The following is a 12,738-nucleotide window of genomic DNA, read 5'->3' as shown; positions in this document are numbered from 1 at the left end:
TCGAATACATGATACAGATAAGCATGATAGGTCTGTCGTATCTAGTAGTTCTTTTTTGGTAGGATCGTCAATAAATTTGATCCTAATGATCGTTTAAGATCAAGCTAAGTTAAGCTGAACGTTAAGCATATTACCAAAACAGCGGATATGCAATCTTTTGATCGACTATTCTTGGCAGTCTGCAACTCCAAATATTGATTTTCATCCTTCAAAGATGCATTATGTGCATGTCTTTGAACGGTTTAATACTGTCTAGACGCTGAAAAAACATGTTGTTTAAAGCTGTTTCGTTCAGATCAATATGAATATTACAAAAAAAGAAGAAAGATATTTAACCGATTTCTTTAGAACAATGATCCTCAATGTATGATCCTCAATAGTTCAAAGAATTTCTGCACATTGTCTAAAACCAACATCCAACACACCAGAACAGACCCTGGTTCCAAAACATTAAACCAAAGGCATTCTCTTTGACAATGTGCAACATGCACTTTGCAACAAACATGCACTGAAACAATAAAAAATACGTCTGCCACAGACGGGTTACGTTTCTCCACGCACTTCGCCGGAGAGTGTGTCTCTCGCGCAAGATAAGCCACGGCATGGGCATGGTTTCTGTTTACCCGCCCACATCTGGTGCGTGTAGCGTGCGGTCGGCACCTGCATTGACTTTCTAAACTGTGTGACTTTGGTATTGATCTGTTCAGGCGGATGATGCGCACGCGAGCATGATTTTTTTGCATGCACCATCCTGACGCAAGCCATTCTAGACCATTGGAGTGTGTCGTAAAGCGTTTCCGGTCGCAGATGGTAGAACTATGACAGCTATTGCTGTCTGTGCTGTACAGACATAATGCAAAAGCCAACATAAGCTGTGAGCTGTTATTATGTTGATAAATATTAAACTTTCTCTTAGAAGTATTGTGTGTTTTAGGGCTATTTTTATTCAGAATAGCTTGGTCTGTCTGCGGATCAGTTTTGATTTTAAATGAACTTTGATGTCCATCTTTAATATGCTTCTTTAGGTTTACCTTCATGATGGCGTAGTATAAGAAAGATCAAGTCTAAACTAAATTGACCTCTCTGACACAATACTACCTTGTTATTAATCTATTTTTGTAAGTGATTTCCTATCCCGAGGATTAAGATCCTATACAATTGCCCTCAGCATTTTACCAAACCAAGTCATCATAGTAAAAGACTATAGATTACAGCACATAGGGATCATCATGTTGATGATCGTGTAGTGGGATCTCTAGAATATAGGAGTTAAAAAGACATGTGCAATGTCGTTGACAAAGGGATTTTTTAAGATCTATTAAACATGATTTGTATTCAAATGCAATGAACAGTTCAAAACGAGATAGTTTATTACTTTAAATTATCTCTGGATCTTGCGATTAAGTGAAGATATTCAATTTAACCGGTCAATTCATTCTGTCATCACACTGCTATATCAATTTAATGATCATAATTCGACGGTCCTCGCACCTAGCAACACTTTTTTGGAGCAATTTTCCAATTCCCCAATGTGACACTACCGCGCAAACGGTTGCCAACTCTAACGGGCAACTAGTTTCCTAGAAACTACCTCACTACAAGCCAGCCTGACATTCATGGGCGTAAAGATATCTCCATTAGTGTCCGGTCCGAAAGTGTTTTGCACCGAGCACGTTTCATCGATGCATGGGAAGAGTCGTACGGGACGTGGAAGTGTACGATGCTCCCGTTTCGCCGATCACTATTGCCGGAACAAACCCGGCTGTGTAATATATTCCCCCTTACACAGTGCAGTGCGTCCACGTCTTTATAATGGGTCTTCTTCAGGGGGTCGCTTAATGAAGATCGTCTTTGGTTGGTCCCTTAGTTTCCCGATCGGTCCGTACCGTTTTGCCATTTTTATTGCAAACATGTGGTGTCCAGCTGAATGTGGAAGCAGTAAGAGATGGACTGTGCAGTAGTGGCTGGCTGGCGGTAGACTCTCGATAGATGTATCGGGCTGTAGACCAAGCCCAAGATGCGATGCGGAGGTAAGCGTGAGGTTTAATTTTTTTCGCATACTCTCTTCACTTCATCTCACTGTCTGTGTCTGTTTTATTGTTTTTTGCTTGCCTTCAAAAGGAAATGGGATGAGTTTATGATGGACAGCGAAACGAAAGAAGGTTTCAAAATTATGCAAAACACAATGTTGAGCGCTTTCTGTGCGAGCTGCAATGATCGTTGTTGATGGTGCCTAAACTTCCCTTTTGTATTCCAAGAAACCCTAGAATTCCATACTCGACCAAGTATCATTGAAAAAGGGTTTCAAGTCAATTAGATGAAACATAAGACATTTTTCCTAGACAGATCCCAAGGAAGATCACCGATCACCGACACTACGAGGGCGCCTAGATTATGGTCTCAGGAAACAGACAGAAAGGAAACAATCTCTGCGGGCTCTTGGCGTACCCGGCAAACCGGAACCGAGCGGTACGGGACAGTGAAGCTGGGTGGTGCATATAAACCGTAAGAATAATATACTTTTGACATTGAAAGGCCATCCGGTTGAAGTTGATTTGCATTCTTCTTTCCACTGTTTATTTTATCCGATCTCCCACGTTGTTGGATAGAATGTCCTCGAACGCTGTCTGTCTTACAAGGGAAAAATGCGGATCGAAAGCTGTTGATAGAAGTAAAATGTGCTGAAAAGCATTTCAACGATGTAATTTCTGCTCAAATTGCTAACACGCCAGAGTTTGATAAGGATAACACATTTTTTAATTAAAGCGACAGCAAATGGTGGTTGACAAAGATGCAGATGCAGGATGGAATGTCGCGGTCGTCGTCGAGATCGTTTTGCCAACGGAGGAGATAGAAGCTGGTGAGAAAGAAATACGATGCAAAAATCTTGTGGCTTGTAAAGTCAAGGGAAATATAATTTTTTGTTAGTTTTCCTTCTCCAGTTTTTGTTTGTTATCAAAAAAAAAAAATGTTTCAAAAAGGTCTTCACAGTTGCCGAATGCGTCGTTGCGCTGCTGTAAGTGTTGCAAGCTGAAAGGGTAAGGATTTTAATTGTGGCATTTTGAGTTTTGTTTTGAGAGTGGTGTTTTATTCCACCACGAATATTTCCTCCCCGTGTCCCGTCAATGCAACTGCGGCAAAGGAAGCATGGAAAGGAAAGGACTGAAAACAACAAAAAATCACATTTTTTGTAATGAGCTACGGACGATAAATTTTCACGAAGCAAAACGGAGGAAAAAACCCCTCTACGAATGCGTAGAGAGACTGCGAGCTGTGGAGGATGGGAACATGAGAGAATTAACCAAAAAAGACATGGAAAGAAGGGGGAAAAACATCGTTCCCTCAGAACACACCACCTGCATTCGGGATGCATTTTGTAGCAGTTGTACGTGGAGGAAGATTGGATCGCGCGGAGGAGTTGTACTCCCCTCCGCTTTTTTTTAGGAAATAATATTTATGAACGTTGTTGTCAATTACAAGGTGAAAAGTCGAAGTTTTAGGGAAAGGTTTAGCCTCGTTTTTTCTCTATTCAATGTCTTCCCGTAAAGAGGAGCAAACCAGTACACAAAAATTGGAAAAGGGGAATTACCAAGAGTACAGCAGCTTAAAAACCAATTATCATTTGATAAATGCTAGGTAAACGTACATAATTTGCCTTTTTATTGCTTGGCACTTTACTAAGGCGGGTGTGTTTATGGTGTGAAAACACGGCAAGCTTTTGCGGCAAATTATTTCCATATTGTGTTGATGAGGGGTTAGGGTACCGAACTGGGTGATATTATTAGCTTTTTAAATCGGTTGTGCTGATGGGGAAAGATTTGTTGCTCATGTTTTATTTCGTGCGTTGATTACCTTGACATGTAAAAGACATGTGCATTCAAAAGTCTCTTAGCATTGATGTTGAATTTGTGTAGGAAATTTAAATACTAAGTCAAAAATTTCGCAATTTAAATTTAAAAATGGGTAATTAGAACCTGGATTTTGTTAAAACAACCTGTAACAGATCAGTTGGAAAACGGCTCTAAAAATAGCATGCTGCTTCGCAGTTTGAATTTACGCTTCCCTTGCTTGCCAATAGATGGCGCGGATTGATCACTGTGGGACAATTCCAATCGAGCAGCGGTCATACGCATTTTTTAAATATTATTGTTTAAAAATCATGTTTTATTTAAAACCAACACAAAAATTTACTAAAATTCCTATACAATCTGTTGCTTATTGCAATATTTATATGAATTTAATATTAAAGGCTTACATCAAATTATATACAAACAGTTCTAATTACCTATTCTGAGTTGCTCTATGCCAAAGATGCACATTAAACATCTACACATACGTATATTGACTTCATCTAAAACCTGTAAAACATGATATTAACGATGTTAAAAGTCCATCTCAATTCGCCAGCTAATTGTTGTCACAAATCACGTATACAGGCACTACGCTTAAAGAACTCACATCCTTCCTTTACAAGAACTTTGCCCCATAAACATCCCAGTTCTGCAGATGGACAAAGTTGACGTATCCCCAGTTCCACTTCTGAGACGCTTTGTCCTTATCACAGCTTCGCACGAACAGCTTGTTGGTGTGGAGATCCGCTTCCATACACCTGCCATGGTGGTCCTTCCCGTGGATGATCATTTTCGATTCCTGTTGTGCAAAGAAAGACAATTACATTAGCTATTCAGTAACAGTGCCAAAGCGATCTAATGTCCAAAGGTCCACTCACATAGTCGTACCGCCACATCTGGTTCCCCTGCGACTCGTGGCAGCTAAACAGCACAATCTCGTCGTTCAGCTTCGCTGCATCCAGACACTTGTCGTTACTGCGCACGCGAATGTCCCGATGATACGACAGCGTAAAGAACTGATTGTTCTGTGGGTGCGTCTTGTTAAACGCACACGCGTACAGCCCGATCGGTTCCTTCGCCTGATGGTTCAGCGAATCAAGACAGAGCCTTGGATTGGCCACACTCTGCACCCGCCCTGAAGCAAACGGCTGTGGATCACGCGGCGGATAGCGTACGAGCAGATCTGGCGCCACCACCTCCAGGAACCACTTGAACGGCTTGCACTGCAACCGTTCGCGCAACTCCCGCTGTGCGCTCAGATCACCCGGATCCGTTTTGGCAAACTGTGGGTTCCGCTCGTACAGAAACTGGCTGTACTCGTCCATCCATACCTCGGCGACGCGCTTAAAGTTGCGCACCACAAAGTTAACGCCCCGCGGATTGCCGAACGGTGCGTAGCCGCGATACACGTGGCCGACGCGCGAACAGGGCGCATCAACGAGCCGTCCACCACACTGCCAGATCTTGAAGCTCAGCTCGTACTGCTCGCCGCCCCAAATGTCTAGGCCCTCGTCGTAGCCACCGAGCTCCCAGAAAAACTTGGCACTGATCGCAAACAGTCCGCCCGCCATGACGGGGCTGTTGAAGGGTTTCGTCGGATCGTCCAGATCTCCCGGGAGCAGTGGTAAGCGTTTGTAGTAGAACTTCCAGTCGAAGGCGCCCCGTTTACCTTCGTCTTGTGAGCGGTACTGGAATGTGTCGTGTGCGATCACATCGATGAAGGGACAAACGCACGTCCTGTAGTCCTCGGCAATTGGTTCTAAGAAGAAGATGATATTTCATGTCAGAAGAAGACAACATATATGAGAATTGGATTGGAACACTTACCTAACAGTGGAGGCAGCCAGTTGGTGTTTACTTCCGTGTGTGAATCCAACACGATCAGCACATCTCCCCGAGCTTCTCGGGCTCCAGCCATCCGGGCTACGATCAGCCCGGATCGCTCCGGAAGATCCACTAACCGGACCTTGGGTGCAAGCTCAGACTCCACAAACTCCCGCAGCGGTGTCCAGAGAAAGGGTTTCGTACTGTGATCGTTCACCAGGATGATCTCCTTCAGCAGCGCAGGAGGCGATCGGTTCAGAACGCTGTAGACCGTGCGAAGAAGAGCACTCCAGTGCTCGTTGTAGAAGATAATGATCACACTAACCGTAGGCAGTTCCTTGAGATATTCCTTCATACGACAACTGTCCAGAGATGCCAACAAACGTTATCAAACTCAAGCTCCCATATCTCGTGCGATCTACACTCACCTCGGGTGTCGTATGTCCGGTACCGATCGGTTCAGAGCGATCATATCGCTTACCACCGCCGAATAGCCATTCTCCTTGAACAGTTTAGCGTTGAGGGCAATATCCTGCTCGCTGGAAAGCTTGTACGGTCGACCGTGCTCACCGGGCCCTGTCCGCTTCGACTCCTCCTCGATCAGCTCGTAATTGTGCCAATCGATCTTTTCACCAGCCACGTTGCGTGGCATCGCGTAAAACCCTTCGCCATCCTCCGCCAGTCGGTAGTAGAGCGTCCGCTTGAAGTTGTTAAAATTTTCGTACTTGTGTATGATCAGCAGTACCGTGATGAGACCGCAGCAAACGACAAACAGTAGCTTTACGATCAGCTCACCCAAGAGGGGCTAAATAGAGAGAGATAGAAGGAAGAATGGAACAAAAAAGGGGGGCAAAATTAACGAAAGCGAAAACAAAGAAGTTAATTGCGAAGATCGTGGAAGCGGGCGGCAATAGCCTCGCCGTCTTCCGTTCTGCTGATGATGAGAATAAAATGACAATGAGCAAACATAAATTTGCATACGCAATGACCCAATGACGAGCATATTTAATCACATTAAATAAAAAAAAGAGTTTGCCTTTTTTTTCGTTAACCTTTAAGGGAAAGGTGCGTTGAACGCATGCAATAACTCATCTCCAAACAACATTCTGGTACGTAAAAATCCCACGATCAAGTGCGATCTCCAGCCGTGACTGGTCATAATTTTTAAGCAATAACTTTTCTTTTGTTCTGTTGGGGTCGAGAAAAAAAAGCTTAAATATTGATCGTTATGCTAACACTCAAAGAACCGTAAAGAATAGATCAATCGTTAGGGTGCTGGGGATGGGCTAGCTGAGAATGATTTGTCTTGCGCACACCGCGCTCCGTCCGCGCTGACACTAATTGACAGGAATCGGTCACTCAGGCAGGTGTTTATTGGGTGATGAAGTGGTGAGAGCGAGACCGATCGAACTGAATTGTTGGAACGAATAAGTTGAGCCAACATCGAACAAATGGTACCAAACGGTGAAGCAGGGAGCTCGATAATGTGAAGAATAAGCCGGTGGATTGGCCTGAGATGACCTTGGGACATCGTGCTGAAGAAGCGGTAGCGACGCATCTTCATTAAGATAAGTCTTAATAATCGTTTAAGTTTTGCTTTAGCTAAATGGTAAAAAATAGTAAAACAGTCATGTGACATTGTTAAATGAATGTAGGTTAACGTGCGCGTAAAACATACAAAATATGCTCTTTTTATCTCCAACTAAAACACTGCTTACGAAGTAAAGCCGCTTACTTCGGCATACGATTTAAAGTTCAGCACAGTTTCTTTTTGTGTTATTCTTTAGCTCAACACAAGACTTAAATGCCCGCCAAGCCAGACATAATAAAGCGGATGGGCAAAGGTGCAAAGGGCTTAGCGTGTGTGTGTGTTTGCGTGTTTTTTTTTTACTTTGTTTTTGTAACATCAAAACGGATGGCCAGATGGCACCATAAAACTGGCCATCTAAACATGGCCTTCACCGTAATTGCATGACCGTTTGGTCTAAGGTGGTTGGAGGTTTTATTCGGCGTTAAACACCGAGAGGGCAATGTTGATGCAACATCATGGTTCTTATTAAAGGTGTAGGAAGTTTTGTATATGCAATTAGTTGAGTTAATTCTATAGAATTATCGTGGTTGTGATCTGATTAACAATTTGGAAAAAAATAACAGAGCTTTGACATATGGCCCTCTGATAAACATTTTTCGATTTGAAATCATAAATTATTGTTTCCTGAATTTTCCTCCAACTGTTCACTCACATGAAGTCAGGGAAAGTCACTCATTCCATTCCAAAAAGATTGCAATTTGTTTTGGCGCATTTATCGAAACGCACACGCTGCACATGTTGCTTATCATTTCACTCTTGCTCTCTCTCTCCTCTCTCGCTCTCCTCTCTCTTTTATATGATAAACGTCTGTCCCCGTGGGGCGTATTCGAGTACGATAGTTGTGGCTTTGTCGCTGGTGGCCAACACACTTGATAGTGACATCCGCTCCATGCGTTGTCTGGACAACACTGCTTGAGGGGTTAAAGCGTACCAGCACAACAACACCAACCACTGTTGTATGTTCCATCACAGTAGGCAGTGTCACCGCGGGAAGGGCTTCGTAATAACCCGAAACCAAACATCGCACACACCGGGAGGGCGATAAAATCAGATTTTATTAATTACAACCACCCTACCTTATCGTACGGCCCTTCACAAGCAACAATACGGACGCTCACAGGCTTTTAGCACGATTGATAGGGACAGGTTGCGGGGTTATTTGTAACCAGTCATCCATTTGTGAAGCCCTTTAGGACGTTTTGTCTTTCTTGCGTGTTTTATGAGCATTGTAATTTAATTTTTATGACAATCGTCCAAAGCTACGTCCGACTCCCTCAGGTCGTGGTGGCAGAGCAAACATTAATCATTCAGCCTCATCGCACAATCCACGCGACAGCACGATGGTGACGCGACGATGGAATTTGTCATCAAAACTGCAGTGGAATTAGCATTCTGTGCAAATATCACAAGTAGGCCTGGACTGGACTGACGTACGACACCGGTGTGCTGGGTGTGTTTGGTTAATTGAACAAACAAAACGATCGAACGATGATCGAGATCCAAAAACTACTTCAACACGTAGAATCAACTTCTCTAACGCGTTTCCCGTTCAGTTTCGTTTTGAGGCTCTTTTTTTCGTGAATGAATTAATTAGCGTCCAGCGCCAGGTATGGTGGCGTCGTGCACCGAGAAGATAATCTTCGAGCTCAACGTGCACACACACAGCCACAAAGATACACACGAAGAAGATAAACATTATAAAAAATCACACTCGATGGGAAATTCGCGCGGACAAGGCCGCCGAAGATGGGCTAAGAAGATGTGTTGTGAATTTCCTGCCGCTTACGGGCATCTTCAGTTCTGCAAAAGGGGGCGACAGAACGGTTTGATTTATAAGCACCACACCGAGGGGGGGGTTCTGGATTAGCGAGGTCGATGGAACGAGTTTTTATTTGTCTTAAATTTCGTTTCGTTTTCCCGTATGGATGGCAAGCGATTCCGAGCAACGGATGCTCTTGAAGATTCGCTTTGCATTCGGTATCATCTTCTCGCGTTTTATTGGGTCGCTTTGGCAAGAAGAATGCCCCGAAAGTCTGAAGAGTGCACCAGTATGCCGTGTTTTAAGGTTAAAGCAACCTGATCAGAGCTCACGAGTGAAGATCTTGCAGTAAGTACCTTTCGGTGTGAGGAATGCTTCAATTGTCGTAGCACTCTTGGAACGCGCATGATGATCTAATGCTTTCCACGTGCTTATTCTTCGTCACGCGTGTTAATTTTCACATTTTCACAAACACGCACCAATCGCTAAAAGCTTCTTCACATTTCCAGCCGCACTGTTAAGCTTTCGCGCAACAATTCCCACCAAAACACGTCCGCGCTTCCAAAGGCACCGATAAACACTGACTGCCCCGGTTCGGCAGCCCTCGCGACGTTTGCCGGCAAACAGCAAGGGCCGTCTGTGTCGCGATACCGCGCTTAACCACCGAACATACACACAGACACGGCCACTACGAAACCGGCAAAACAGAACACAATCACCTTTCGGTCGGGACGCACGAGAAGGCTTCGCTGGCCGGTCCTTCATTAGCCGCGAACCGGCAAAAGGTTGACAAGAGCATGCGGAGGAGGGTTGTGGAGTTCTCTTTTTGTCGTTCTTTCGACTCCCGAAAAATGCCACCCCTCTCTTGTGGGCTTGCTTGTCGGTTGATTGTCGCTTTAGCTGGGCTGCTTTGTGGTCACCCCGGGACGGCATTTCGTAATCAGAACGAGTTCGATGCGGGGACGCAGTCGATTACGCGTACACGCGAAAGGGGTCCAAGTTTGGTCCGGTTTTGTCCGTCCGGGGGCCTATGGTCGATAGAATTCGGCAGTGAAAGTCGTACCGCGTGCGTACTGTGGGAAGGGATAGGAGGGTATGTTGGTGGGTCAAATGGTTGGCGTTTGCCTTTTGCGCTGATATTCTCGAATGAAGTGCTTGAGGAGAAGTGATGCAAAAAGCTGCTTTTTGGGCGTATTTTTGGTAAATCAACATAAGGAGAAAGGTGTATGCTTGTGACTCCAACATTGCACATGCACTGGCGCTTGTCGTTTGGAACCTTTTCATGACTTTTTACCTTTAATAAACGGACACCATTTCGAAGAGATTGTACCGAATAATGTCCCTAAAGATGTTGCCTCGATCGGTGTCCGACGGTTGACGCAGGACTGAAGGAATCGTAATTTCACATGTTTCCCTCCAAAATGGGAGCATGTTTGCATGGAGTGGGAGACGGCAACAAGTCCCATTAGGGAGTGTGACACATGTAAATGAAGTCATTTGTGGGACACATACGCTTGTGGAATTGACCGGAATGGGGATTGATTTTGGTGAAGGTGCTACATGATACAGGAATCGATTGTACAATTCCACGAATCGTCGATGGGCAAATAGGCAGTTTTTTTTTCATCAGTGCTTCAACTCATTTAAATAATTGAAACACTCGACAGAAAGTAGTGATTGATACATAGCTAAACACATTTTCGAATGAAATTTCAAACTGAGAATAAAATTCGTTCACACCAAAACTGATTGTTGTGGTTGGAAAATGTTTTGTAAAAATGAACATAATTTTCACGACAAACACATCGGTTAATATAAATTTTGGGTTTATTTTTTATATTATTAAATTAGATTATGAAATTAAATTGAATATAAAATTAAATTATTCTTTTTATTCATGTTAAAACATCATCATATGAATGAAATAGATGATGAATCGTTCCTGAGACGTAATATTTCAATTCAACGGAACATTTAAAATAGATTTCATTGCAAAAGGCGGAAATATTTCAAGCTATCGACAAAGAAAGGCCTATTGCTTGAAAGGTACAGACGAGCAGAGTGACCAGAAACACCGATTTATCTGTATTCCTACCGATTTACAGATGACCGCCCTAAAACTACCGATTTTCCATTTATCCTACCGAAAATCACAGATATTTGATTTTCCAGTCGTTTAGGCCCGTGTCTGTGCTCCATCGCATGCGATTTTATCGCACGTGCTGTTAAACGCTTTTTCGTATCATATTGCGATTATTTGGATGATTTTAATAATATAACGATTATGAAAAATTAAGTTGAGATTGTTCCTACAAAACACCACACATTTAGTTTGACAGATAAAATCGGATGCGGCGTCCGACGAAATCGCACGTCCGACGTTATCTGTCAAATCTCATATAAAGTTTTGACAAGCCTTCCGATAAAATCGCATCCGATGGAGCACAGACACGGGCCTTAAGCTTAATCTGTGGCGCTTGGGATGCTGTTTCAAGGATCGCTATCCTAATTTGTTACTTATCGCGCTGATGTTTTGTTGTGGACAGACCGCTGCCTCATCCTGAGGGCTCGCCGTTGACAGCAGGGCTGTTATCCGGTGACGTCCTCAGTGAGGATCGCGGCGCGAGCAGGAACAGTTGTCCTCTCCCCGCATTACGTGCGTGTGTTGATTGTATTACCCATACCAAAGAGTAGAATAAATAACGTATTCTGTTTGTGCCATACAACACGTATCATGTTTCATTTGTGCGGACACAACATGTTTGTTTGCCTGGCACTAGAAAAATGCTACATGCGTTTTGAATTCAAAATTTTATCCGTTAAAATTTAATGTTCATAATAAGTAGAAAATGTCAGTTGTGGGGATTCCGATAATTGTTCGCCAAAGAAGATCATTTAAATTTGAATTCGAATCTCGCTGTCAGCGGTTAAAGCTTACCCGACAGATAAAGAGAATGAAATTTTCAGGCAACCCAAGCGCCACAGATTAAGCTTAAACGACTGGAAAATTGTATATCCATAGAAAAAAAATGAAAGCTCCACAGTTTAATTGGTTTGATCAATAGATGGCGTATTACAACTCATCATTATATTGGTATCCTTTTCTTGCAATGTGTTTCGGCAAGTTTCATCTTATCATGACCTATATAGCCTTCTAACTTTCCGAGCAAAAATCTATATGAATGGTCGAGTGGTCAGATACACGGGTATCAACACCAACGACCATTACTCAAATCCCACTTGCTTCAGTGCTGGTGGTTTCCGTTGGAGTTTAGTATTTAAACAATCGTATCGTCGTTCTAGTTCTAGCGATGCATAACTTCAATGCGAAACCATACAACAGTACAGAGGAAATGAGAAAGCTCTCCTCCAAGCGAGGAAGCTCAACTGGTTGGCTATCCCACAAACAGATGGCGCCACCAGCTTTTTTGCTATTTTTAGAATGCATGAGTCGTTTGCCGTCTGCTAAACGAAGTCTTTCTATATTCCGTTTAGGTAGAGTTCTTGTTTAGAAGCCGTTTAGTGGTCGTTTAGTGGATTTGTGGCACTTGGGGTGTATCTCGGGGATCGCCTGTATATATATATATATATATATATATATATATATATATATATATATATATATATATATATATATATATATATATATATATACATATATATATATACAGGCGGTCCCCGAGATACACGGTACCTCTTATACGCGGATTCGA

At 43.2% G+C, this 12,738-nt stretch overlaps 1 protein-coding gene across 2 annotated transcripts; it reads right to left on the bottom strand.

Moving 5' to 3' along the window:
- Positions 1–3,817: 3,817 nt before the first annotated feature.
- Positions 3,818–9,633, bottom strand: LOC120903526 (N-acetylgalactosaminyltransferase 6-like). Of its 2 annotated transcripts, XM_040313007.1 has the most exons (6): positions 9,382–9,633; positions 6,104–6,480; positions 5,679–6,037; positions 4,730–5,610; positions 4,459–4,650; positions 3,818–4,358 (listed from the first exon to the last, which is right to left on the bottom strand). In XM_040313007.1, exons 1-5 carry the CDS (start codon positions 9,430–9,432, stop codon positions 4,468–4,470), a joined length of 1,851 nt encoding a protein of 616 aa, XP_040168941.1. In that variant the 5' UTR covers positions 9,433–9,633; the 3' UTR covers positions 3,818–4,358; positions 4,459–4,467. The 2 variants fall into 2 exon arrangements, with proteins under 2 accessions (XP_040168941.1, XP_040168940.1); XM_040313006.1 differs by having other exon boundaries at positions 3,818–4,650; positions 9,382–9,632.
- Between the last annotated feature and the right edge of the window lie 3,105 nt (positions 9,634–12,738).

This window comes from Anopheles arabiensis, chromosome 3 (assembly GCF_016920715.1).
Source record: "Anopheles arabiensis isolate DONGOLA chromosome 3, AaraD3, whole genome shotgun sequence".
Lineage (NCBI taxonomy): Eukaryota > Metazoa > Arthropoda > Insecta > Diptera > Culicidae > Anopheles > Anopheles arabiensis.
Note: the sequence above shows the minus strand (reverse complement) of the source record. Positions and strands in the feature narration are given on the sequence as shown.

Bases quoted from the DNA above. Each gene is read 5' to 3' on its own strand.
- LOC120903526 (XM_040313007.1), bottom strand. From the start codon at position 9,432: ATGCGCGTTCCAAGAGTGCTACGACAATTGAAGCATTCCTCACACCGA. The intron at 6,481-9,381 runs GTACTTACTGCA...CTCTCTATTTAG, and splicing joins AGCATTCCTCACACCGAAAG to CCCCTCTTGGGTGAGCTGAT. The intron at 6,038-6,103 runs GTGAGTGTAGAT...ATCTCTGGACAG, and splicing joins CCGGACATACGACACCCGAG to TTGTCGTATGAAGGAATATC.